At 43.7% G+C, this 26,601-nt stretch overlaps 1 protein-coding gene across 2 annotated transcripts in view; it reads left to right on the top strand.

Annotated features, from left to right (window-relative positions):
* The window catches only part of LOC142590563 (beta-catenin-like protein 1), a 137,770-nt gene that overhangs the window by 11,778 nt on the left and 99,391 nt on the right, over window positions 1-26,601 (top strand). For both annotated transcript variants that reach the window (XM_075702850.1, XM_075702842.1), the window contains exons 5-7: window positions 8,475-8,614; window positions 10,532-10,629; window positions 23,458-23,551. In XM_075702850.1, the coding sequence (XP_075558965.1) occupies window positions 8,475-8,614; window positions 10,532-10,629; window positions 23,458-23,551 (332 nt within the window). The remainder of the gene's footprint in view (window positions 1-8,474; window positions 8,615-10,531; window positions 10,630-23,457; window positions 23,552-26,601) is intronic.

Raw genomic sequence — 26,601 nt, 5'->3', positions numbered from 1 at the left:
AAGTTTCTGCCCCATATGTTAGCACCGGTAGAATGCAATTGTTGTGCACTTTTCAACTACAGTGGTAAGCTCCCAGTCCGGATTTGGTAATGCCTACTGTATACACTCCAACCCATTTTTATTCTTCTGTAAGTTCCCTTCTCATGTTCAGGGTCCCCTATGAGTAATTGACCTAGGTAAACATACTTCTGCACAGACTCTAGAGGCTGACTGGTGATCATGAATTCTTTTTGCCAGGCTATTGAACATTACCTTTGTCTTCTGCATTATTAACCCTACTTTTCCACTTTCTTGGTTAAGGTCCTCAATCATTTGTTGCACTTCATCCCCAGTGTTGCTGATCAGGACAATGTCATCTGCAAACTGAAGGTTGTTGAGACAGCGGAAGCTAGAAGCCTTCCCAATCTAATAGCTTAAATGCTTCTTCTAAGCATGCAGTTAACAGTAGTGGAGAGGTTGTGCCTTCTTACTTGACCCCTTTCGTGATGGCTTATTTTCTATTTTTCTTGTAGAGAAACAGGGTAGCTGCGCAATCTTTGTAGATATTTCCCAAGGTATTCGGCTGCATGACATGCTGCAAACTAACTCCCGAAAGTGGAAAAAGTCAAAGCACGAACACTGAAATAGAAGACAATTGCTACAATAGTGTTTGTTAATTTGTTGTGGTTATGGATATGCCATGAATGAAAGGTGTACCTGCCTTAAGCAGGAGTCCGTGCACAAGCTTCTGTTTTTGCACAGTTTTTGATCTAATGTGTCTAATTTCTATCTACATATCTTTTGTATCTATTTATTTACTTTTCTGCATATTTTATTGTGTCCCATTGCTATATTAAAATGGCTTGAGCAAAATGAAAGTTGTAAAACTTTACTGCTTTAACTGTCGCTTTATTCCTATGCAGTCTATGGGGCTGTTGGTAACTTTTCTAACATTTATTCTTACTTGGGCCTGCTTAGAGCAGCCTTCCACTGTGCTGACCCGGATGGGTAATGTGCAGTATCAGTGGGCCCGGGCCATAAAAAGTAGGCCTGTGCAATGCTCAAGTCCTTACTTCACGACGCACTCAAGGAAGTGCTGTGGCGGGTTCGTTAGCTCACTGGCAAGGCTTAGAGACGACTGCAGCAGTGGTATCAACTAAGGAAGTGTCTTGCCCGATACGTACAAGGAGCAGGTCCAGCTATGGATTACGGCCCTAGGGTGGCAGTGGCGGACTATGGGTTAAGACTCTCAGGAAGTTCACTCAGTGACACGGCACTATAGTGAGCTAGATTTGCCACACCTCACTCAGGGGGCATGGAACCAGGTTAGTCCCCACGTTCAATAACCAGGAGCGCCGAAGGTAAATCTGTTGGGCAAAAGCACTCATGCATATCGAATACTACGGCTGAAAGATTTTGAGGCGAGGGTGAGGAGGCCACACTCCTAGGGCACTGTTCGTATGTGCAGCGCATGACATAATGTGATAAGGGTATGTGGACAGCAGGCTCCATGTCACACCAGCAGTCGGAGGGAATATATGCAGGCTGAAATAAGGCCGGTATGGCATTTCCCTCACAATCGCTCAAGGCAAACGGTATAAGTTGCATGTCGGGAGACGGGGGTCCAAGGGGCCTCCACAAGACCAGGCACATTCCATGATGCTATTGCTTTGCCAAGAAGCTTAACCTGTTGCAGCATGCAGCATTTATGCAAACATTGGATAATTTGCACTAAGAGGTCATTTTGGCATCTTTAAAAAAGATTTAACTGCAAATCTACAAATTTCCGTATTTCATCTCTCATGGCTGTACTGCTCTTTTTTATGGTTGTCAGTGAACAGGCGTGTGTCTAGAGCCAAAGAGCTGATGATTTGTTGCTATGGGCATGCACTTAGTTGTTTTTCACTGCTGCACAACATCTTTGAATGCCAACGAGTACTGAAGAATAGATGAGGATGAATGAGGATGATGATAATAAAACCAAACTGAGTGCACCTTGCACGCAATAAGGCACCATGTGCTGTCTTGCAGCTGATGTGATGTGTAGTGATGAACAAGCTTATGCGTGCAGCCCTTATTGCACATGTGGCTGCTTCATTGACGCAGTGTACTCGGGTCATAAGACCAACTTGTGCAACTTGTCCAAGGTCCATCAATTTATTATTCTTGGAACTATTGAGATTCCGTTGCCTGCTGCATTTTTAACTGGCAAATACATTTTTAACTGGCAAATACATTTTTAACTGGCAAGTCAAAAGCGATGCAGTGGTTTGTGCCTTCTAAGTAGTTGTACAGTACCCAAAAGAATACTCTTCTAAAAAGAAAAAATCTATGTAAATGTGTCTTGCTGCTTTTTCTATTTTGGCTTTATTGCATTCATACTTTCTTTTTTCAGAAAGATCATAAGTTGGCATATTTTTTTTTTGCCATCACAAGTCTGTTCCTACAATGGTGACAGGTTGCATGATGGCCTGGGCTGTAACATTCCATTCACTTGCATTGTGTAAACCTCACTATGAAGTACAAGAACGAGTTGAAGACCAACATCACTGTTGAGCACAAGACAACATTCTAATCAATGAGGCGTACAACTTTTCACTTATTCTATGTCTCTCTCTCTTTTTCATCGTTTTTTTTTTAGTAAGCCATCTCTTTAAACAGGTATAAAAACATAACACTCAAATTTGTAATTTAAATAAATCGTACTTTAAAGGGGCCCTGAACCACTCTTTATCGAAGTGGAGAGAGGCACTACAAGTGAAAATAGGCTATTTCAGAAATACTTTGCCGCAAAAAGTACTTCAGTGCATTCAGCAGAAACAGAGTTATTGGCTATCAAACATAGCCTCCACTGTGCTCCCATTCGTTCTTCAATGGCTTGCACTGCGAAGGTTGTGGCACAGTAGGGCGTGCCCACAATACTCTGCCTTCTAAATGCCATTGTGGTGTTCAGTTCAAATTTAATTTTGAATGTTAACATAGACGCCATGACTTCCACCTTTGGTGCCTACGATGCGCAAAACATAAGCCAAACGCAGTTGTCCTCAATGAGCCGCAGTGTGCTTAGCCATCGGACTCGTGACAGCACTCCGCAGCGGCCGCGGTATCTACACCACGTAGCTGACCGCGGCTTGATGTCAGCTATCGGCCAATAGCAGCCGTCTAAGGGAATGACAAAATAAAGCGTCTATGACAAACTAAAGCGTCCAGAAGAGAGTGAGGACAGGGCCTTCTGTTGACAAGAAAGCGTTTGAGAGAAAGGTGACTTTGCGATCCGCTTGCAAGCTCCACACACTGCGTATGATAGCAAAACTTTGCTGAGGTGTTCACAGCAGCGTATGCTACCTGTGAACTATGTTATTTCACCATGCTTGAAGGGTGGTTCAGGGCGCCTTTAAAATACTATTCGTATAAACATTCAAGTTGGTTTGCGTCATTTTTATACAGGCCACACCACTTATTTAGGCCTGTTGTACGAAGGTTATTCAATTGTCAGTCCAATGTCACCTGGTCATGGTCACTGGTTTAAGGAGTACTGGCATGACATTGCCAATTTCTCATCTTTCTTTTTTCTTTAAATGTTGGTTCGAACTCTCCTAACCATAGTGCTGGTACATGTCAGAAAGCCTTGAATAATTTGCTGTAATACATTCCTATGAACCACTTTCGCTTTTGGTACGCAGGAGGTGGATGCATTATGACGTTATGACACATTGGCTCTCCCCAACCCTGTGATTCTTGTGGCTATCACACACAAGTGCAGCCAGAATAAATGTACGCAATAGACATTTATTTTTTTGTGAACAATGTCATCATACTTAGTGTTACTCCCACATGATGTCAGCAAATTTTGCTCTGTGCATGATGTCATAGCACAGCAATGTCAATTGCGCCAGGTCTGGCATTTCAAGACAACTTTAGTATCAAAATATTTTATAGTGTTCCTTCAACCTTCATTCCTGTTAAGTGTTGTCCTTTGACATGCAAGAAGCATGTACTAGTAAAGTTCCCATAACATTAAAATATGTGTCAGTACACCTTAAACCATTCAAGGATAGTAAAAAAAAAAATTCATAACAAAACTTGCAAAAAAAGGCAAATTTTTTTTTTGCATGCAAATGAGTCTTATAATCACATAGAGCAAGACCACGTGAAAAATGTTTGTCTGGGAAGTAAATTTTACTTTAAAAAATACATTGTTTATGGTGTAACAAAAGTAGGTTTCACTGCACACAAGGTAATGTATGCTCCCGATTCTGATGATGATATAAAGCAAGACCACAAAAAAAAAAAAAAATTGTCAGAAAGGTGAAGTTTAATAACAAAAACTTTTTTTTTTTTACACTACCGAAGGTGGGCTTCACTGCACACAAATGAGTATATGCCACAATTTCACTCTTCAACAGCTCCTTTCACGACCTGAGGTTATTTAAAGTCCACATAGAATCAGTCTGCTGTAGACTTTACTACGCTGAACAATTCTTAAACGTATGCATTTTCTATCGTCCCCCTAATAGTTCGTTGGAAACTCTTGACAACCTGGACCAACTTTTACTGCAAGAGAATTTAGTTTCCTCAAATTTCGTCTTATTGGGTGATTTTAATGCTCCCGGAATCGACTGGACGTCTCTCTCATTTTTTGATCATGGTAATGCATTAAACAGGAAATTTGTTGAATTATCGTTATCTCTTGGCTTAAAGCAGGTCGTTCACAGTCCCATCCGTGGTGACTCAGTACTGGATTTGATTTTTCTCAGCACTGATTTTGCCAAGACGGGTTACAAGTACGAAATAATTGATGGTATCTCGGATCACAACGCTGTTTTTCTATCTGTAAACCGGCCAATCCATAACCAAAGTTTTACGCTGTCCACGTTTCGAGTCTTTTCCAGAGCTGATGACGTCCGTATCACAGATGAACTATCCAATAATTTCGACGCATTTTTGGCACTTGGACTATCTAGTGACGTTGATGCGCTTGTGGCGTGCTTTGAAAGCATAGTCAAATCATGTATATATCGATTCGTTCCTTTGAAAACTAAGAAAAAAAACATTAACCTTCCCTGGATGAACCGAGAACTGCTGCACTTATCGCGACGTGCTGGTAGACTTCGCACTAAATGCTCGAATAATCCTAAGGCATGCGTTTTGTACGCTCAGGTAAAAAATGAACTTCAGAAAAAAACCACCTCGGCCAAAAATTTCTTCTATCATGTTCAGTTGCCGAAACTGCTCAAGTCTAACCCCCGTAAATTCTGGTCTTTCATATCTCCTGGCTCTTCTTCTTCCACATCTTTTAAAATCAACAACAGTGTTGTTAACGATCCATTAGAGATTTCAGAAGCATTTAATACATATTTTCAGTCAGTATTCGCCTCAGATGATTCCAGTCGTTCAACATTTGCAACTAGCGATTCATATGGAATTGATGATATCAACATTAGCCTAGAAGGTGTTTTGAATCTCATACTAAACTTAGATACAAAAAAACCAGCCGGCCCTGATGGAATTCCGAATTCCTTTTTAGTACGATTCTCGCTATGGACATCTAAATATCTGTTTATTGTATGTCAGAAGTCGCTTAATAGTGGCGTTGTGCCTTCTTCCTGGGAAATAGCTAAAGTACTACCTTTATATAAATCTGGTGACAGGCAGCTTTTATCTAACTATAGGCCTATTTCTTTAACTGCAACCTCATGTAAAATACTAGAACACATAATATATAAGCATATAATACTGTTCCTTGAAAATAATAACCTATTAAACAGCTTTCAGCACGGCTTCAGGCGCGGTTTTAGTACTGTAACACAACTTACGGAGTTCACTCATGACCTTTCCCATTACATCGACTTAGGTAATCAGATTGACACCATTTTCATTGACTTTAGCAAAGCTTTTGACACAGTACTACATTCTAAATTGCTTTTGAAACTCCATAATATTCTAAATAACCCTCAGTTAGTGTCTTGGATTTCCAGTTTCCTTTCTTTGCGTTCCCAATTCGTATGCTATGATTCTGCGGATTCGTCTGTAGTCGACGTCACCTCAGGAGTCCCACAGGGATCCGTACTTAGCCCTCTACTATTCTTATTGATTATTAACGACCTTCCAGACCATGTTATTTCAAAAATATGCCTCTATGCAGATGATTGTGTTATGTACAGCCCAGTTGACTCACTCGCTGATCATCAGTGCCTTAAAAATTCCTTTGTTTCATTTTGTGACTGGTGTGCTACTTGGAAAATGAGCAGAAATTTTGATAAAACTGTTGTAATGTCTTTTACTCACAGACACATGCCCGTATGTTATGATTATATATGCAACGGTGTACCACTAACACGAGTTTTTCAATACAAATATTTAGGCGTCATTTTTACACCCACTTTGTCTTGGTCTAAACATATAGATTACATTTGTAGTAAAGCGTTAAAAAAACTTGGTTACATCCGCCGGACGTTGTCTGCTGCTCCGAGGGACACTAAATTAGTAGCATATAAAACACTGATTCGCCCAATTTTAGAATATGCTTCCTCCGTATGGAACCCATATAAACAATGTGAAATTAATTGTATTGAGTCTGTCCAGAGGAAGGCTATTCGTTTTGTTTACCGTCGCTTCGACCGAGACTTTTCACCATCAGCTGCTCTTACGGAATTAAACCTCCAGTTTCTTTCTAGGCGGCGGCACATAGAATCTCTGAAGATTTTCTATTCTTATAAGAACTCTCTTTGTCACCTATCAGATCCCTCCCTTTTAATGCCAGCTTGCCCGACTTCAACTAGAGCTTATCATGCCTCTAATATCAGACCACTCCATCCACGCACTAACACTCTCAAATACAGTTTTTTTCCCCGCATGATTGAACAGTGGAATTTGTTACCTGCCGAAGTTCGTTTGTTACCCATTTCTCAATTTTTAAATGCTATTGCTGATGTATAGTTCCTTCACATCTTTATATTTCTATGTTCTTGTTTCTGCATATCATAATCAATTTTCCTCGCATGTACACCCACTCCTGCCATAGCCCTAACGGGCTGCAGTATGTATAAATAAAAATAAAATAAGCATTAAACAAAGCCAGCCATTTGGAAGAAGCACAGAGCAGCACAAGAGCTCAAATTGTCTTCAGGCCTGCACAAAAAGCAATAACAAAAAAAAAGTGCATGACCAACTGGTCTCGTCATTCGTCTTTTTGGCAAGTTTTCACTTGACAAGTTGCGAGTTGAGCTTGTCTTCCATCTTTAAAGGGCTAAATCACCCCCACAGCCCAACTTATCATGGCTACGAAATATTGTGCCTTGAAAGCATGCCTCATAAATAGTGACACTTGCATCGAGGTACCATGCTGACCTGCCATGGTGGCCTAGTAGCTACAGCATTGTGCTGCGTGGGATCAAATCCCAGCCACGGCAGCCACATTTTGATGGAGGCAAAATGCAAAAGTGCCCATGTACTGTGCATTAGGTGCACATTAAAAAACCGCAGGTAGTCAAAATTAATCAGGAGCCCCACTACAGTGTGCCTCATAATCGGATCATGGTTTGGTACCTAAAACACCAAAATTTAATTTTTGAGGCATCATGCTGTTAGGTGCCTCCTGCAAACTTCCTCATACCTTACAGAATGAGTTCCATATGCACTTGTGGAGCCTCTGATCATGGAGAGGCCAGCGAAAATGTGCAATATGCACTAGCCTGTGTTACGTAATTCCATAAGATGTCACAAATTTTATTACAGTGTGTTTTGATCATGAGAATTGTGCAGCTATATAAGAAAGACACATTTATTAGACTTACTTGTTACCAGCTCATGAAGTCTTGTGCCTGTATAAGTGAAAGTTGATTGATGATATTTCGCAGGCCAGAAGAAAGGGTTCTGATTTACCCAAAAGTTGCATCATCAAATGGGTGAAGAAAACAATTGTCTATGCTATGAACATGTCTTGTTAAAGCAAAGCTTTCTTGAAAAAACCCCCTGGACTTATGGAGTTGCACAACGGGACAACAAACACAAACTAAATATCCTCATTGCAACAAACACACACCTTCAAGCGCATCATTTTTTTATTAAAGCGAATAGCTTTCTTTGGCTTTTTTTTTTTTTTTCTTCTTGTTTTCGTTGTCAAAGGAGTATGTGGCCTCTTCTGTCAACGACCAGCTCTTTGAGGTATGTTCTTGCATGAGAGCTTTGTGGGGTCCAAAGGCTTGGATGTTGTGGTCAGTGGTGGTGCTCTGTTGCGTTTCTCTGCCACCTTGGCTGATGATTTACAAGGCACTTTCATCGCTGATGTACCCTGCAAGTCTTTTGTTGAGATGTTTCGTTTTGACGGCTTACCCCAGCTTGACCTAGACCGATCCCTGCAGTGTGTGGGATTTGCATTATTCTTTAGCAAAGATATCATTTACCCTTTCTTCTCGGTTATCTTTATGCTCAGTTTTCTTGCTATGGATCTACTTGGACACTGTTGATACCATGCCTTTGTGCTTTCTTCGCAGGTTCATGGATTCTGAGGTGGAACTTAATGACATCCTGCAGGAGATGCACATTGTAGCCACCCAGCCAGAGCTCTATCCAATCTTGGTTGAACTGAATTCTGTCCAGAGCATCTTGGGTCTTTTGGCCCATGAGAATACTGGTATAATTGGCATTTATATAAGCTTATTAGTGATTGTTACATGCACGTTAGCCATGTAGATTGAGGGCTGTCAGTTCTGCTAATTTTGTAAGATTCTGAGCCTCCAGCAGCTGGTAGTGTGCTAAAAGATGTGCAAGTAATAATGAATTAGCTAAGTAAATTCAAGCAAACTAGCCGTGTACCCATTGGGTGAAAAGAAGAAAAAGGTTCTTAGCCCTGCATTGTCGCGCATGCGGCTGTGCACCCGTGTTCAAGCACACAGTGGTCATCTTCAGGCAAAGAGATGATTGCACCTGCATCATTGTCAAAGCAGCCCGCATAGCGTGTGAAAACGACTCTTTCAGAAGCAAGCCATCAGTTGCTCTATTGCAAAGGGATTTAGCATTCCTTGAATATGCCAGTATGTGCTGCGGATGATTGTGATATCCTATTCATTCTTTTCATTAATCAGTTTGTTGTTACTAGTTCTGATGAATTTTTGCTGCTGATCTCACAATTCTTCTGTTGGTCATTATATAAACCATCATTTAAAGTAATAAATTTCAATTGGCAGTTAGTACCTGTCCTCTTCCTTCCGGCCTGTTTCACGCAGCCCTACTTACTGGTATTGCATTACTGTATGGTGACCATTTGCCATAGCTGCCAGTGCCAAATACTTGGTGGTTCAACCGTGGGTCCACAAGTTTAGATGACAAGAGTAGCGACAGCCCATTGACTTTCTGGAAGTACTTTTCCCACAGGGAAAAATTTGCAGTAAAAAAAGAAAAACAGGCATGTAGAAAATGAGCATGCATGTGTCCCATCTAAGGTGGAATTTATGGTTCATGGCTGAAAGTCCAAGCAGCAATGAGACGAAAATAGAGCACACAAGACAAAGCCCACTGCCGGCTCTTTCTTTTTCCTGTTTCATGTTGCACTCTCTGTTATTTACATATTATAACTAACCCAGTTTTTTACCTTATTTCGAAAACCTTGTGCTATAAGCAACCAGTACTGACCAGAAGCATTTTTGTGTACATCTATCAATAACACTAAAGGGACCAAAGCAAAACTTTTGATATGTTACTCGCCATTTGTGACCTTTACATTTTCTGCACCAATACATGCAAGGTAGTGCCTTCTACTGCGAAGGAGCAAGAGCGAAAGAGAGAAGGAAAAAGTACTCGCACAGTATCTAATTTAGTCCAGGACCCTGATGCATATTCAAATGGAGCTGGAAACACCATGTTCAAACCCAACTGGAAGTAAATAACCCTGTGTCACTGAACGAATAGCAGCGTGAATTGACAAAAAGGAGATGACAAGTCAACACACGCATGCATGTCACTGAACAGTGTTATGCTAAAGGGGGCTGGGCTTAACCATGGCCCTGTGGAATACAAGTTGAGGGGGGATACCATGGCTTAAGATGAGTGTCACTTTTCTTACTATCATAAAGCTTTATGAGGAAGCATTCTATGGGATATGCTTATGTCTAAATGATTTAAGGTATGACTAAAGTTGTTTCAGGGACCCTTTAACAGGTTGAGATGAAAAGAAACTTGTATTTAGCCATAGAGCTCTCTGTCCGGATTGTCAGTGATGTGGTCAGAGTGCACACAACTGTAGGAAACTACCATTGGACTTTGCTCATTGTTTGACCATGGCGCTGCTTGCAGGGCACGCTGCGATGTGAATGGTTCAGGTTGATGATCTCGCTCTCCTTTTCAGACAGCACAAGACATGGGATGTTGCAGGTCCCATGTCTTCTGCCATCTTGCAGGTTGTGTGGGATGGCACCACATCTATAATTACTCATTCTTGGGCTATACAACTACTAGCTGTAAATAGCATTTTCATGTCGTCAAATGAAAGCATATAACTAGTGCTCCACTGCAGCAGTTTGTTAAATTAAGCAGGGTGAAATTGCTTTTGCAGACATTTCCATAGCAGTTGTGGACCTTCTACAAGAATTGACTGATGTGGACTCGCTACATGAAAGCCAAGAGGGCGCAGATATGCTAATTGATGCATTGGTAAGTGCTGAACCTTTTTTCACTATCAATTAATGATCTTTTGAAAATGAGTTTAATTGAAGCAAAGTGTGGCATTCATCTTGGCTCTAAAGGAATAGTAGCACATTGAGCAAACTTTGCATACGTGAGAAAAGTCAGGGCGTTTCCCTGTCTGAAGGCTGCAAAAAGTTATTCTACAAGCGCAAACCAGAAAGTCATTGCCCCTATTTTTTATTAGCCAAAATAAGGTACACACAGGTAATTACAAATACATGTACGTACTATGTATGCTACGTACCTTACACTATTTTTCTACATAGTTCCCACACCTTTTCAGACATTTGTTGCATTGCAGCACCAAATTAGAGGTGCCCCTATGGTAGAATTTGTCTGGCTGACTGTGGAACCACCGTCTTACTGCTGTCTTGGCTTTGTCGTTGCACGGGAATCGCTGTCTTGCCAGGAACTTCTTCAGCGGGCTGAAAACGTGAAAATCACAAGGGGCGAGGCCTGGACTGTATGGTGGGTCGTCCAGATTCTCCCCGTGAAATGACCGGAGATTGTTGGCTGTTCTGATTGCCACATGTGGCCTCGCATTGTCGTGGAGGATAACCACCATCTTCAACAACTGACAGCAGCGCTATGCTGCACAGCTACCAGCAGATAAGGCCGGGCCAGTCCAAGAAAGATCCACCACTGGGAATAAATATGTTGACTTCGTATTTACAGCCATAATTTGGCAAAAAAAAAAGTAAGGGCAAAGACTGATTTACCTTCGTAATTGAGGCATGGTAGCTGTAGAGGCTTGAATGATACTTGGCTGATGAGGGTCACAAGTTTTTCCCAGATGGTGAGCTTTCTTGGTGAACAAGCAAGCACCAGGCTTGGTTGAGTTGGCACCAACTCATTCTCCAATTTTTACCAGTGCTCAGGCAAAGGCCATGCTTCCTACGTATGAGAGGCTTTCAGACAAAAAGCTGTTGTCTCAACGTATTATGGGCAAAGCCCCCAACGTGGCTGAGTCAACAAGATTTGGTTGCTCTGCTCCAAAACTGGATTTGTTTCACATACTATTGTAGAGATGGCCACTTTTAAAGCCCCTTCATCATGTCTACTGCCATTTTCTTTAAAGTAATGGCAGCCTTTGACGAGCCGCTGCTGCTTAGTTCGAGTTCCCCCGTATTTGGATGGAAGTTTCGGCACTACTTCTTTTTGTCATGGTCTTCCACATTGTTTCTGGACTTGCTGAGCACACACATAAGCAACCAGTATCCTTACTCATCCACGTTTCCTAAGTGGCATCACAGCATGACAAAATTTCATAGAGGAAAAATCACAATCACTCTTAAGCTTACGTGCGTACTGCCAGCGGTATAGTCGCGGAGAAAGCGTCACGGCCATAGGCACTGCGGAAAGGAAGGCAGAAACATCAGGGCGTCACTTCCGCTTCCATAAGTCAGAGATGAGGTGGAAAATTTGAGGAGGTGAATGAGTCAGTGCTTCTTAACCTAGGTGACGGATGAGAGCAGTATTGAGGGGCTTTAGCCACTTCTGTAGCGGTAATGAGGTTCACCAAAGGCTTTGAGAAAGTTCTATAGGAGCTGAACATCCTTTCAGCTTGGTAGCTAATCACTTTGAGCAAAATAAAAAAAATGTTTGAAAAACGGACAGCTGAAGCTAAATCCCATCGTCACATGCAAAGAAAGTCTGCCTGGAGGAGAAAGCTTACAAAGGTTCATAGGGTATCACCTACCCTGCAGAAAAATGTTAAAAAGTTTTACACTTTAGAAAAAGCTGATCTGCATTCTGACCAACTTTCATGGAAATTAATCATCTGTCATAGTAATAGGCATGTTTAGAAACTTTCAACTTCGTTTATTCTTTCCTGTCTTTTTAATGTGAGGCTGTCCTCACTGCTTGTGCACAAAAATTCTGATTATTGAATCTCAGCCAAATTTTGCATGCGCTTGAACAAAGATGTATAGAATGCAGGTATTTAGGTCTTATTGTAAATTTGGTTATGTGCAGTTTAGGAAACTGCTCATCAGTGTTCTCTATAATGATAGGCAAGAGTAAATATTTTTTTCTTTAATAAAACTAAAAGAAAGTAATGTTTGAGCTTGCTTGCAATTAATTGTTTATAAGCGGCAGTGTAGGCTATTTTATAACACACTCTTCGGCCTAGTATGAAGCCCGAACATTGCACAAGAGACCATACTTTTCCCACTTACAGGGTGTATAGAAAAATAAGCTCATATTGAGAAATACAGTGGAATCTCGGTGATACAAATCTCAAGGGGCGCGAAAATATTCATATCACCCAAAAATTCGTATCACCAAAAAACGAGAATAGTCGCAGTTTCGCCCGAAATGCGAAGTACCGATTGCGATAGCACATTAGTAGATAGCTATGCGAAGTGAGTAAGTACAGTGCAGACCACTTATAACGTAACCGCTTTTAGCGCGGGACCGGTTATAGCATGGGTTTCTTGACTGCCGATATATCTCCTATAGAACTCAGTGTATAGGCGGACCGTTTATTTCGTCGGCGCGCGAAGCAGAATACCGGTTATAGCGCGGTTCTTTTAAGCATGCGACCATGAAATCGGTGCACAGAGCACGGCCTTGTCTTGGAGGCGTTGAGCATGGCCCGCACGGCCACACAGTTGCCGGGCGTGCAAACGTGGAGAAGGGGGAGCATGGGCGCACACAGAGAGACCTGCGGCGAAAAGTGAAACAAAAAAAGAAGGACGGGAGACTTTAGAGGAAAGAGGGCGAGTGTTTTCATCACTATAGCAGCGTCCAATCGGAGTGTGCGGGGTAGAAGCGGTAGCGGCGACAGCAAACTCCTTTTTTTTTTTTTTTCAGTCTCTTTGTTGCATTTGGTGTGTGCACGTCATGATCTCGTCATGTCGTAGTTGTCCTCTGTGCACGTGTGTTGTCAGGCTTTTGTCACCATGGCGGCGGCGGCGGCGTCTTCAAGCAGTGTGAGAAAGAGGCATGCCTTATCGCTGGAGACGAAGGAATGCGTTGTAAGGGACATAGAAAGTGGGCTGAAGAAGGCATCGGTGACAGCCAAATACGGCGTTTCCGACACAACCATGTCGACCATATACAAGAACAAGGACAAATTGCGACAGCAACTGCAGCAAGATTCGTCTTCCCTGTAACAGAAGAGAATACGTACGTCGAAGTACGAAGATGTGGACGCAGTGCTCTTCAGATGGTTCCGTGAAGTTAGGGCTCAGAGCATACCAGTGAGTGGCCCCATGGTCCGACAAAAAGCCAGGTCCCTTGGTGCTCTTTTAGGCCACGACGACTTCAACCCGCTTAATGGATGGATCCAGCGATTCAAGGATCGCCATGGCATCAGCTGCAAAGTGGTGTGCGGTGAAAGCAGTGATGTCAACGACGAGTCCATCGAAGCCTGGCTTTGCTTAACTTTGGAAACCATGCTGTCCACATATACGAACAGAGACTTATACAATGCCGATGAAGCTGGCGTATTTTATAACCTGCCCAACCGCACTCTTGCGCTGAGAGGCAAAGCCTGCTCTGGCCGCAAGGCCTCAAAAGAGTGCATGATTGTGTTGTTGTGCGCTAACCTGGCTAACATGGATGCAAGCGATAAGGGCTGCCTGTTTGTCATTGGAAAATCAGCGAGGCCATGTTGCTTTAAAAAGCGAGAGTACCTGCCAGTGACATACAAATCAAAGAAAAAAAAAGCGTGGATGACGCAAGACATGTTCTCAAGCTGGCTTTGCAAGTTCGATGAAGACATGCTGGTAGAGAAGTGACAGGTCGTGTGCTCATTCTCGAGAATTGCACAGCCCACAACATCAAGCCAAAGTTGACTGCAGTCAAGTTAAAGTTTCTGCCTGCCAACACGACTGCAAAATGTCAGCCGCTCGACCAGGGTGTCATCGCAGCCGTAAAGGCACTTTACAAAAAACGCATCTGCGAAAGAGTTTTGCTGAGCATGCAGCAGCAGCAGCCTCTTAAAGTGAATTTAAGAGGCGCGATTGATATGGTTGCCGCTTCGTGGTGGCAGGTAAAAGCCACTACAATAAGCAAATGCTTCAACAAAGCATGCATCGTGCGCAATGCAGAGTCTCTTGACGCCAATGAGACAGTCAACACCGACGACGTGTGGTCTGGCCTCGTTGAAACCAAGTTTGTTTCCGCCACAGATACTTTCCAAGAATATGTCGATGCCGGTGAGTCGGAGCTTCCCGTCTGCGAGGAAGCGAGCACGAATGATGTGATCGTTGCAGCGGTGTGCGATGGCGCGGAGCTTGCAACCGAAGACGAGTCGGACGACGATGTCGAACCGACGCCAGACCCAGATGTCCCGTGCAAAGATGCTTTGGAATACCTCAGCAAAGTGAAGATGTACTGTGCGAAGAACACTTTGAGTGAGAAAGTGTTTCAGTGCTTCTAAAGTGAAATATGATTTCTTCTGCATCAGTAAATTACCTTTCTACAACACCAAAAACACCACTCTTACAACGATAAGATGCTTGGTAAGCCAGAAAAAGCACAAGAATGAAACACAGGTGGCGACGCCTCCTTGAAGTTCCCACACATGGTCGATGTGACGTCTTGGATTTTGATGGCATCTTTTAGGGCCTACTTAATTATGAAGCGGTACAGATTGGACTACATTGTGTTCTAAAGGAACCAAATATTAAACATGGCAAGGTTCGGCAAGCTTTACTCAGCCAACGCGGCCCAAATGCAAAAACATACTTTAGTATCCCTGACGTATGGTAGTGGCTAGGAACACTTCGAGGAGCACGATTTTGTTTCCATGTGTCTGGTCACCAATATTGGTGTCATTAGCAGTTTGAAATTATTGCAAAAAGTAGGTGGGCCAGAAAGCCAGAGAAGCGTAAACTTAATGCCTAATCTGGAAGTGGCCTAAATAAATGACATTTTCTATGGCCTCTCTGTGTAACTACCAGTCCATACTGCTTGCAAAGATTTCCATTAGGTACATATACATTTTTCTTTGTTGTATGTTTTATGTCAATAATTTCACGCTTTGTGGGCACGAAAACATCTTCCAAATGTTAAACAATCTCAACCAAATTTTTCATGTAGGCACAGAAATGGGTTCATTTCACTTCATTTGCCTGGGTCACTTTTTGATGAGGGCCACTTTTTGATGGAGGCGAAACACAAAAATTATTAGGTGCAGGTTGAAGAAATTCAGGTGGTCAAAATTAATCTGAAGCCCTCCACTACAATGTCCCTCATAAACTACTATGCAGTTTCAGTACGTTAAACCCACGTAATAAAATCACGTAAAAAATGCATAAACAACTTATGCAAATCAATCAATGAATCGCGCCCTTATCGTGGCGCAGTAAATACTCACCTGAAGCTTAACACAAAGTATTTATTTGGCTGAAAGTACTGCAGCAGTGTAGCCTGCTTCTTATTGGCAGCCCCGTGCTTACACACGGAGTCCTCAACATAGTCTAAACGATCCGCAAGCGATAGGCCGGTGCCCTCTATTGCACTGCAGTAGTGGCATAGAAGGGCCAAAGCAACTACAGCTTCAGTTGAAGTCGGGATCGGGGCAGCATCAGCGCTTCTGGTATCAACCTCAGCAGCGCCTTCATTTGGCCGCTACTTCTACGATCTCCACATCCATCAGTCGGAGTATTTTGAAACACTGTCAGTAACAAAGTATTAAGGGGGGACGCGGCCCTTGAAAACCGAAAAATAGCGAAAAAGTCGATTTTTGAAAAACCATATTTTTGGTTTGTATGTCTCATAAACTACCTGTTCTGTAATTATCAGCACCTAATTCAACCGTAAAGTACCAAAAATAACGCTACTTTTGAGGCCACCGCGGCCCAAAAAACGCGCAAATGCCGAAATGAAGTCAAACTTCGCGGGCGCGCCATTCCCGGCCCATGCGGCCTGCCCGCGCCATCTTGGTGTCGTTTTGACCGTGGATTCTTTGTCTATATTTTGCCGCCTTGCAAAATGGCATCGTCGGCGCGGTTGAGACGCTATTGGCGTTTTCCTGCGATGTGATGCGGAGCGCTGATTGGCCGGAGCAGTGCATTCAAATCTCGCGGGCTAAGGCACGCCTGCCATTGGCTGCTGCGCGGGCAGCGGCTGCTGCTCAAATCTCGCGGGCTAAAGCGCGCCTGCCATTGGCTGCTGCGCGGGCGGCGGCGGCTGCTCCCTTTGTTGCCGCGCTCGCGTCGTTGTTGCCCCTTGCTCTGTCGGCCTCAACATGAGCTTGCGCGCTGCTCATCGCCTTGCGCTATCTTTTAGATTATTTGTTCAGCTTTTCTTTTTTCGCTAGTTCTTCGCTGCACGCGATGCCGGCAAAGCCCAAGACAGTGCAGATGTTCGGTGCACGGGAGCGCGATATGCGTCTTGTACGAGCATCGAACTTCCTATCTCTCGCAGCGAGTGCCGACTGCGTAGACGCTTTTCAGCGGCGGAACTGTGCTTTCGGCTGTCGCCAGTCGAAAATCCGACACACTGAGTGTGCCTGGAGCCGCAAGAGCTAATTAGAAGCTCCGCAGGAGCTTTCTAATAAAGAAACACATGTGTTCAACTTTAAGGCCTGTTTTCTCGGAATGGATTTTTTCGCTAGTAGTGGTGCTGGGGAAGGCGATATCTCAAGAACCGCTCTTCAGATTTGTATGCCGTTTTTTTTATTCTGTTCCTGAATGACTTTGCCAGGGGGTAACAGGCTTCTTTTTTTGAAAGCTGGTGCAGTTAATTTATAATAAGCAATTAATTTTTGATGGATGTGGTCATTACTGGCTACATCAAATTCAAAGTTGTCTTAAAAATTTTTGGAGGGGAAATTAAAGAAAAGGGCTCTTTAGCCCCCTGGGATATCTATCAAGGGATCATCACAGTGAATTTCAGCTTCCTACGATGTCCTGGCATTTCTCCAGGCTCTTCCTCAGGCATATACATGAATCACCTAGTTAGACCTCAATAACTCTGGAACTAATAAACATATCTTCATGAAACTTTGCAGTTCCTCATAGTTCAGTGGTGTGAACGTACCCTGAAAGTTTCATCTGGATATCTTAAAAAATAAGAAAGTTCGGTCTCCAGGGTAGCCTCCCCCCTTAAGTGGCATCTGCCAAGGCGTCTATGAGTGAGCCCAATGAGCGTGCTCTGTCGCACATCTTTGCGGATACAAACCACCAGTAGAGTGTAGTACACTTTACTGCTAATCATTGCGAGGCACGGCAGGCGCAGAGCGCGGCACTAAGGAGGAGTCAGTGTGGCAAATGCAATGTGTCATTGACGTTGTCGAACTAGCCAAGCCCCCGCGTGCATACGCTGCTACATTCAAATGGCGCCCTCGGCATGATCAATGTGTGCAGCTATAGTGTGCAGCAGTCGGGAACGCTCATCGCCTCACCGCTATATTCGAGGGTGTTGTGGGAAGGTCTGTCAACAGAGTGCACATGGTCTGGGGTGGTGGAGTTCAATATATTCTTTTTACATTCGACCCCCTTCGAAATAAAAAAAATTTAAATGCATGCGGTTTCACAGGTGATATAGAAAGTGTTCGATCTACGCAATAATTCAAAATATCCGTGTTCAACATATCGCGGTTTGACTGTATTAACATCCTGGTATTCACAGCAACGGCGCCTCGGTAGCTCAATTGGTAGAGCATCGCACGCGAAATGCGAAGGTTGTGGATTCGGTTCCTACCTGCGGCAAGTTGTTTTTTCATCCACTTTAATTTCCATTAATTTATCGTTTCTTTATTTCATTTATTAAGCACAAGTAATTTCCCCTATGTTGTCCTTGGTGTCAGTGTTTGTTGGCTTCTTATAATATGACTTGAAAAATATTTGTATTTTAAAATATAGGGATAATATGGTACTGACGGTGTCAAATGGGACAATACAGTGGAATCTCGTTGATACGATTCTCACGGGCACCGAAAATAAAAACGTATTATCCAAAAATCGTATTATCCAAAACGGACTCCAAAAGATCGCGAATAATACATACTTGGCACAGAACTTGCTTTTATTAAAGCACTTTAAAATAATCCGTCACTTTGCGCTGCACTTTTTGCTTTTCGAGGTCCTGCAGCAAGCTTTTCTGGAACTCGTAAAAACGAGTAGCAGTTTCCTCGCTGAGCTCCGCAGACGCGACAAAGCCACGAAGCCCGTCCAAAGCTTCGAGAGCACTGTCAGTATTTAATGGCCGACGATCGCTGCTGCAATCTCCGGCGTCTTGGTTGTCATCGTCGTCGCTCTCCTCTTCAGCGGTAACATCTGCAATGATGTCTTGGACGGTGCGCAATTCACATGTTGCCAGTTGGTCGTCCGCCGATACAAACTCTTCCGGAGACGCGTCGACATTGAGGTCACCTCAGTCCGGGATGTCAATCTCTGCGCCGTCATCTCCATTTTCCTCAGTATCGCCAGGTGCACAAAAAAAGCCACACTTCTTGAAGCAGTTGGCGATGGTGTCAGGTTTGACGCGATCCCATGACATCGCCAGAAAATGGATGGCATCAAGAAGATCCACCTTCAAGCTGGCATCTTTCCGGTCAATCTTGGCCAAAACGCGTCTGATCAACAAGCTCCTAAAGTGAAATTTCATGTTTCTAATGATTCCTGCATCTAGGGGCTGCAAGTGGCTGGTGCAGTTGGGCGGCAGGAAAATTACTTTTACGTTTTGCAGCCACGAAGTATCGACAGGGTGCGCGGCACAATTGTCGAGAACCAGAAGAATTCTACGGTTCGCGGCACGCATCCGGGCATCCAGAAATGTGAGGAACTCTGTGAGAAGGGCTCCGGTCATCCATGCCTTCTTATTCGCTTTATAAATGACAGGAAGGCGTGGGTTATGCGAAAAGCAGCGTGGCTTCCAGTATTTGCCAATGACAGTAGGCTTGAGCTTCTCGGTTCCATCAGCATTGCAGCACAACAATACGGTGACTCTTTCTTTGCTTTTTTTTCCGCCTTGACACGTCTCACCTTTTATGCTGAGACTTTTCTCGGGCTGAAGATTGATGAACAACCCAGCTTCATCTGCGTTGAACACGTCCCTTGGCTGGTACTGAGCAATCACCGCCGGCAGAGTCGAAAGCCAGTTGGAGACCTGATCTTGGTCGGCAGACTTCCCTTCGCCGGAAACGGTTTTATACGACAGGCCATGCCGTGTTTTAAAACGATGGAGCCACCCGCCCGAAGCTTTAAAATCTTCGATGCCCAACGAGAGTGCTATCTCATCAGCTCTCTCGCGAACAACTGTCCCGTCCACGTTCACGCCCGCCGCCCTTACTTCCCTGAACCATGCCAGAAGAACCTCTTCCATCTTGCCATGCTGGGCGCCCCTTGTTTGCTTCACGCCGGCGCCGAAGACTTGAATGTTCTTCTGAATTTCTTCTCGCTTGCCGACGATCGTGTTCAGCGTGGAGACAGGCAAACAAAGTTCGCGTGCCAGGTCGACACGTTTCTTCTGCGGATTTTCGTCGACTTTTGCTAGGACGTCGAGTTTTTCTTTCAGCGATAACGCTTTACGCTTTCTAGACATGGTGAAGCGCACGGGTGAAACGCGGCACCAAAACAGAAGAAACGATAAGGGCGAAGTGCAAGCTGAACGCTCGAAACACCAAAATGGCAACGAGAAATGGCAAGCACAAAGCCAACAAAGCCTACAGCATCGTCAATGCATGTGCCAATCACTGCTTCTTGGTCACGTGATTTTACCGTGAGTACTATGTCTTAGGATAGATGGCGCTAAAAACCTTCGGTGCGTTTGGTGTGCGAGCTTGCGAAAATTGCTCCCAGAGGCCGCCACACTGCTGCAGGCGCTGTGCAGAAGCACGGCCGGACTCTAGCCGAGCCGAGCCAGGCCAAGCCTCGAGCATACAAAGCGCGCGTCACCGCGTCTTTAGTCCGCCGTGCCTGTCGTTTCGCTCGATGTTAATTTCAGTAGCTCTGCCCACCCGCTTCAAAGGACTGGCTCTGATGTTATCATCATACAGAAGACGTTTCCGGGATCGTATTATCCAAACCGACGTGGAAATACGATCGTATTAGCCGTACAAAAATGCATTTACCTCTATAGGGCATCGGCCGGGAACGAAAAAAAAACGTATTATGCCGAAAAACGTATTTAGCCGAATCGTATCAACGAGATTTCACTGTACTTGATTCATTATTTGAAATTTTCGAACATTCATACACCCCTAGGAGCAGCATGATGCCTCATCCTGCTCCACGCAGACATTCTAATCAGGGACATCAGCAGTCATCAAGGGATGCCACAAACAGTAAAAGAGCCACAAAATGTGTCATGTTGATGTAGTGCGGGTATGGTCCTAAATAATACAATATGTTCTGAGTGATGTTTGTCATTTGTACTCGGAGATACGGTATATATACAGGGCGTTCCACATAATTTGAACCAAAAGTTTTAATAAAGCAGTTAACTGCAGCTGGGTGAAATTAACTGCATATTGTTTGCCATCATGTGGTGCAGCACAAAATATTTTTTATTCCACTTAATGGTTAATTAACTGAGATCAATTATTCTTTTGTTTTTTAATATTCACTTTAGGGCCAATTGCGTTTCATTACGTTGTAGAGGGGGTTCAGAAACGCCCAATCCAATCTTTTGTGGCAATGTACATGCTGCTTGATTTTTTTCGTCATTTAAAGAAAGCCCACGAAATATGAAATAAGACCGCATGACTGCACTCATGCGCTGTCGTATTGCAGCGCTCTCATCCGTGCTTCGAGCGAGAGAACTGTGTGCGCAGACCGTGGCAAAGTCAGCGGCCGCAGCTCTGGGCATCGGCTTCACAGTGCATCAGCACCTTCTACGGTGGTATGTGGAAAAGACAGGTCCCTGTCTTTGATAAGCAAATAGTCCACACGCACGCAGCATATATGTTGCCAAAAAAAATTGGATCTGTCATTTCTGAATCCCCTCTACAATGTAATGAAATGCACTTGGCCCTAAATTTGTTATTAAAGATGTTGCATAGTTAAGTGGAATATAAAAAATGCTCTAAGGAGCGCCACAATACAGCCAACCATATGTCGTTGGTTTCATTCTGCTGCGGTTCGCCAATTTCTTTTAAATCCTTCGTTCAAGTTACGTGAAACACCCTGTATATGTATACAGTGGAATGAAACAACACAAGCATCTGAAGGCTGAACTTTTGTGTCAGTTCTTCCTCAAGACTGATGCTGCTGTGCTTCCATTTGAAAAGCAGAGTTTCTTTCAGTGGTGGAACAGCCACGCCAATTTCACCAAACTACATCAAGAACTGGCTTTTGCACCATCCTGCGCCAAAATGGCATTTTGGCAGAAAATTGCACCGAGCCTGCACCGAAGCATGCATGAGAGTGAAACCCTCCTTCCATCAAAGTTTCGCAGCTAGCAAAACTGAAATCGAAACAAACAGCCCGCTATCATCATCATCCTAGAAGGAAACAGAGGCCTGACCATAGAGTTTCTCACTATATATTGAGACTCTATGCACCCATTCGAGTTGTCCGGTTCGTCATTCGTGCATTTTTCTCTGACGGGCGTAAAATGTATGTTGGCCTGTACTGTCTTGCTGATGCATTACTTTGGTATACATCAAACCTGCATGGTACTGCGGAATTTGCCGAAGGAGAATATCCTAGGATTAAAGGTAAACTTTTTACATGTTAATGGGTGATAGCGGGGCTTTGCAAAAGAGCCGGTGCGATCAGAATCGCATGTGGTGTATAGTTAAGAATGGTATCAGCGAATGAGGTTAAATGTGGTACATGGCGAGAGCTGCCACTTCGATGGGTGCGCTATGTTCGTTGTCGCAAACCTTTCGCATCTAGTTTGGGTCACTGCACTATTTCGGTAAAATAACGTCGCAGACACAAAAGCAAAACCCTATTTGCGTCACGCATTCGTAGTGGCACTAAAGCCATCTTTTCCGGCCCCTATTCGAAAGCTCCCTAATGTGCATGGCATGACATGAGTATATTGCATATGATGTCACGTTCAGTGCAGGTGCACATACTCGATCGGTCTTGCACACAAGCCGTGACTGTCACACAATGTTGCATCCTAGATTATTAAAACACGCACGCGTTGACGATCTGTGCCGTCTCTGCTCTGTATCGACGAACCTGCCATAGCGCTCTTTGTGCATCGCGGTGTGGAAGAGCATAAGGTCATTTCCTGACCATGTTGCAGGGTAAGCCTCATGCAAACCCGTCTCCACAACATATTGACTATATAAGTTAAAATTTGCATTGTATATCGTAAGCACACATCCATTTGACCCTGCGCCAAAAGTGCTTCTTGCTGCATGAAATCTGCTTTTTGCCTGCACCAGGGCCTGTGCCGTAAGGTGACATGGCTGTTCCGCCACTGTTCTTTCTTTATTTCTTTCTTTTTTTCTTTTCTTACAACATGAAAATATACAAATACAATTTTTTGTCGGCCCACCAAAGCATTATGATTTTGAGTGGGACTGGGCAGTGCATTCACCTGAATGACACATTTTAGTTTCATGTTCATGCGGAAAACAGGAAGCAATAGGAAAATATCTTTATGTGCCATTAACATGTTAATCATATCAATGCTTTTATGTAGACTACTATATACTCTCCTTCAGCTTGGTACAGTGTAAGCACAGGTTTTCTCTCTGTTATTTTTCTCCTTCTCCCTTTTTCATTCTCCTCCATGACTCAGCTAATTTCTAAATTGCACCAAAGTAGCCATATAAATCACCCAATGTGCATCTTGCTCAATCCAAGTGTGTGTTGTAATCACATTCTTGCTAGCTACAACTCTAAGCACGTGTGAATGCTTTGTTACTTTTTTCCCTAGATTGATGGCCAGATTGTAGCCCAGTTGGTGCAGAACTTGGAGCGATTAGATGAGACAGTTAAGGAGGAAGCAGAAGGCGTCCACAATACCCTTGGTGAGCAAATTTTTATTGCCTGAAATCAAATTCTTGCTTCCAGCCTTGCGTTAAAAAAAATTCTTTTCAGTGTGTGTAATTGCCTAAGTCTTTCCAAGTTTTTATATATATATATATATATAACAATCGAAAAGAGTACATTAAAATTAACCAGATCATGGTCAATGCCTTTCCGGTTTCTGATTTCTCTCAAACTTTTTTACCACTGGAAACTAAGGTGTATTACCATAAGAACCTGAACATAATACGAGGGTTTATTTCAAGACTGCAAAAATGAAAAAAGGTGTTTCATCCCAATATACTAATGCATATCACAAACATTTATTGCACTTTGATCATTGCTTTATTAAAGCCATGCCGCCTGCTCCTTCACTTTCACTTTCCTCAGACGATGCATTGTTGGACAGGTCCACCCAGAGGTTCTCATCTGTGCCGTCGAGAGTGTTCAGTATTGCACACTTCTTAAATGCGTGCACAACAAGTGCACCAACATAATGAGAAGCCAGCACAGCTCACAATATGCGTAATCCATTGCCTACAGGCGTTAGGCACGCCTCGCAATACTACTGTGATGTTCAAAATGAACAAGCACAAAAAGTGTGGTAAAAGACATGAAAGTAATTTTCGTGCTGTAACAGTGCTTTTCCATACAGCAAGTACTGCAAAAGTGCTCTATGTTGCTCACCTGTGTTGCACAAAAGGAAAGTACGAGCAGCCACTGGTGGGGCTAGATGTGGGAGACTTTGTCTGCATTGTGTCACTGTGTATGCAGTTGAACCCCACAGTGACGAAATCAGCAGGGTTAGTGAAAAAATTTGCTTTGGCAATTTCACTGCGAAATGAGATGCCACGGATGGGTAAAGCCCTAACAAAGTTCCCTGTCAATATTACGTTACCTTACTTAGGCTGGTCTAGCTTGAGGATGTCCAGAACTGCATTGCCAACAACACAAAGTGCACCTCATGCATCCGTCAGTGATGACAGCACTAGCATGGAGCAACATTATCAGGGTAACTTTTAGGGATACAGTCACTTTTGCGAGGGTTCGCATGATTCGGCACTGGATACGTAAGCATTTTCGAGCATTAGCATTCCTGCAATGCTAAGCACGCCATCTTGGCGCCAGGAATGCTGTTGCCTGTGTGCGTGGAACTCTCCCATGGAGTGCCGGACCTTGGTGTAAGAACGAATGTTTTCTCTCTTTCTCTCACCCATAGAAGCTGACACTTTCAGTTCCGAGATGCAAAATTTCGCAAAAGAGACATACTGTTTCTCAGATGATTCCTTTCATTCACGCGGCACAATCTCAGTTCTCAAACAGTGCTGGGGGCGTGACAGCCCGGTATTTCAAGTATCATAAAAGAAGTCCACGTTGGTGAGACGTGGACTTCGTTTCTGCTGCACTCTTTCTCTGCACACCACACAGCAACTTCAATGCACACGAAGCCACGGAATATGCACACACTAGGCATGGTACGCAAGTCATCATCAGTACAGGTTGATGCCAATGTGGCCGTGCCATTTAAAACACTCACTTCTGGCGCTTTGCCGATTTGGTAAACAAAAATGGCGGCACCTGCGCAAACATGCTGTGGCGGTATTTTACGTAATTCAGGTGGTAGAAAATGCATTTTGAACTCTGTCAGCCTTACAGGGGTGGATAATATGTAGACTAACATTGCGGCAAATTTCATTCGTGTGGGATTGAAGTTTAGTAGTGTTTCATTGTCGAGAGATACAATATGCATTGGCTCCTTTGCACGTTCACGGGGGTATACAAAAACATTTCCTGTGTTATTGTAGTTATACTCTTCCAGAATAGCAGTCTTCATTGCATTTCACTACAGTAGTGAGATGTCCACAGCAAGGTGCAGGAAGCATTGCCACATAACATAGGCATAGACTGCTAAGTAGAAGTGTTCAAATACCGTACAATAAATGTTGAATCAAATATCAAATGAAATCAAGGAAACAAAAGCCAAATATAAGAAAATTTAACACACAGCTTGATGCTTACAAATTGTGGCCAAGAAAACATGATCTTGCAAGCTATTAGTAACTTGGGTACCTAGGAACCAAATTGGTATCTAAGAACTGATTACAGCTTAGTCCATATATGTAGGTGTGAAAAATGTTTTTTTTTTATCACTAAAATGTCTGTTGAGTAGAACAAGCGTGTTTTTCCCCCTGGCACTGAAGAATGGTGAAATTATGTAGACGACACTGTATTTCAAGGTAATCTTCTTTTGCTTAAAGAGCGTTGCTTTCTACTTTTCCTCCAAGAAAAAGAATGGTTTTCCTATATTTAAGGCAGGTGGGTTGTGGGGGTTATTGTCAGCTCGTTAAGGCTAATCTTGCGACAGACAAAGGTGTGGACCGTGCATCACATGACTGGACACCGCTCCATGCTTAGCCATCGTTGACGCAGCACTGGTCAACCGCAGTCTGTGCCAGTGGTAAAGAGCAGGTGTGTTTTCACTCTTTATTTACTACCCGTCTAAGGTTCTGAAATTGCCACAGCAAGTTCATGCGATGCCCCACCCATTGTCCTCTCTGTGTTCATCCGCCTTTGTGCAAATGTGTCGGCAGCCAGGTGGTCAGTGCACTAGCCACATGACATTTTTTTCTCCCACTGCGTAAATCTTGAGGTAGTTTTTTGAGGTCTGTCATCTTTCCCAGTGCCTTGCAGCTGTTCTGAATAGTCGTTTGTCAATTCAACACGAAACTGTAATTCGGCACTGCCCAACGAAGCAGCACGGATTAGGCCTGATGGGCTGATTAGTGTGGCCCCAACAAAAATGCTCTGCTGGCCGACGTGATAATGGGCCGCAAGCCATTGCGGAAAGCTTGGCACTAAAATGTTTATGCGAGTGGCTCATAGGTGATCGGGTTCAATCGCATGCGTTCAGGTGTTTGACGTCCATTGAAGTGTCGCTAGGATCCACACGCGACTATTTGGCAGCTACAGAAAGCATGCGTAGCAAGTTTGTCTCTTCTTGCTGCACGCAATAAGCTCTTCTGTTTTGTCGTCGCCAGCCCCAGCTGCTCCC

The sequence above is a fragment of the Dermacentor variabilis genome, chromosome 1 (genome assembly GCF_050947875.1).
Source record: "Dermacentor variabilis isolate Ectoservices chromosome 1, ASM5094787v1, whole genome shotgun sequence".
Lineage (NCBI taxonomy): Eukaryota > Metazoa > Arthropoda > Arachnida > Ixodida > Ixodidae > Dermacentor > Dermacentor variabilis.
This window is presented reverse-complemented; position numbering and strand designations above follow the sequence as displayed.